The sequence below is a fragment of the Bidens hawaiensis genome, unplaced genomic scaffold (assembly GCF_021521415.1).
Source record: "Bidens hawaiensis isolate Kalapana, Puna unplaced genomic scaffold, B.hawaiensis_p1.1 tig00037737_1, whole genome shotgun sequence".
NCBI classification, from domain to species: Eukaryota; Viridiplantae; Streptophyta; class Magnoliopsida; order Asterales; family Asteraceae; genus Bidens; species Bidens hawaiensis.
Genome location: NW_027496608.1, coordinates 73,008 through 75,115, shown reverse-complemented (window position 1 = coordinate 75,115; position 2,108 = coordinate 73,008). Strand labels below are relative to the sequence as shown.

General features: G+C 36.7%; 1 protein-coding gene across 1 annotated transcript; it reads right to left on the bottom strand.

Moving 5' to 3' along the window:
- Positions 1–1,042: 1,042 nt before the first annotated feature.
- On the bottom strand, positions 1,043–1,906 carry LOC143589702 (uncharacterized). The gene has a single exon (XM_077070392.1). The coding sequence runs from the start codon at positions 1,904–1,906 to the stop codon at positions 1,043–1,045; it is 864 nt and encodes a 287-aa protein (XP_076926507.1).
- Between the last annotated feature and the right edge of the window lie 202 nt (positions 1,907–2,108).

Sequence of the window (2,108 nt, the reverse complement as noted above, 5' to 3'; positions counted from 1 at the left end):
CACAACTAGTAGAGCCCGAACACTCTGATACCAATTGTAGGTCCTACAGACGGATCAAACAACACAACAACAAACAACACAACAACTAGTCTACTTGGATCAATCTCAACACTAGCTAGTAGAAATCACTAGTGAGGAACCGAGATCTCAGATCTTGCTTGGTTTATTTATTTGCTGTGAGCGAGGAGAGAAAAGAGAAGAAGAGAGTTTGTAGATAAGGATAAGGTTAGATAGTTTGCAAAAGGTTAATGTTTGCATGAGGACACACACTATTTATAGTGTGTGTTCTCATGCATCGTACTTGTATTATTACGGCCCATTGGGTTTCATATTACATGGCCCCATGCCCAAACATACAAATAAAACAATCCGACTAGCTAACCAACATAAACGTTAAAGTATGAGTAAATACAAAAGACTAATAGCAAAATGGGCCTTACAATTACTATTATGTAAAACTTGTAAAGTTGTACTTTTAACTTTTTTATGTGTTTTTTTTTCAGGTTGCATCTCTCGGTTAATTGCATGCCCTAACGTTCACTCTTTTGGAATGATGAAGTTCATTAAGTATGTATAAAAATTAGTTTGTTAATCAAACATTTACAGTGATTTCTTACCCTATGAAAAATTGAAAACCATTGGATAAGATTTTGTAGTTAATAATTATTCAAGTATACTGCCAAAATTGTATTCATGTTTATTCAGATTTTTTTTTATCTTAAGTAATCCATTAGATATGAGCTTTTCGTGACAACATCAATAAGATATCTTCAAAGTTTCATTTGGCGGTCCGCATAGTGTTCTATGGGCTGGATCATGCAAACAACAAAAAGATAGATTTGGGAAAGGTAAATAATAGTTGAACTGGAAATTAACAAAGGCAAAATGCTATACACAAGCTGGAGGATCAAAATGTGTTGGTTAAGTACATCAAAAAATGTTTGTGTGAGACATACATCCCAAATTGGGATCCTATTTATACTCGAATGCTTCAATCTAGCATCCAAAATATATGTACATACAAATAGGCACCCTAAATGAGCTAGCTAGGTTTCGAATAGTAAAAAGAGACCATGTTAAGAAGAGAGACTCGGGTTGCAATTAGGCGTCTTGACAACAATTGTAGGTGTGAGTCCATGCCTTCAAGTGTTGCCTCCAAGGCCTCTAGCTTGTTCGGTAGAAGTTGAATAAATTCATGTTTCTCACTTGTACTGCATCTCAATAGTGCATCATCAAGGCTTTGCAACTCATTGACATGTGTATAAGCTTTCTCTTCTGGTAGCACTTTACCACTGGATAGAAATCTTGAGACGGCTTTCCATCTACATTTTCGGTTCGTCTTCAAAAGCGGCACACCCAAGAACTCAAGAAAGAGCCGGAAAATAACAGCGTTGCATTCTGCAACTTCCTTAAATACCATGAAGGGACAGCTGCATATAATGCTTTCCACTTGCTTTAGATTAGCCATTGATTCTTTGATGTCCTTCTTCAGTTTATTTCTGAATGCAATGTATCTGGCAGTGATGCTTTCAATGCTGCACACTCCATGTCTCCTAAGATCACACCCTAATTCACTCACGTGCTGTTTAATCCGTGACAAAACATCAGCTGTATTGCTGCAAATGTACAAGAACTTGACAGATATGTCTAGTAACTCATCTGTCCATTTCATGTTATGATCGTTAGTTGAAATTTGAGAGAGATTTGTGTTGAGAAGATCTTCCAAACATTCGTACAAGGCTGTAAGGTGAGAGAAGCCACTGAAAATAATCTCTGCTGATGGATTGGATGTCAACTCCCATGTACTCTTGAACATATTCAGAAGCTTATCCATTTTATCGGTTCTTGGATGTGATCTGCATGGCAAGGAAACAGATCGAACAGGTTGTCTAGAATTAACACCCATTCTTATTTAAAAGTTTGTGGTATGTGATACTAACTACCTTCTCTACACACTGCAATTTATATGCAACTCTCAAAACGTTGGAGTTAATTCTTTAATATTATGATTCATGTGCCATATACGTGGAGCCTTACTATCTCTCAGTTTTCATCCTCGTGTATTGCCTAACAGATACGTGGCGACTCACCATTTCTTATAAGTAGAA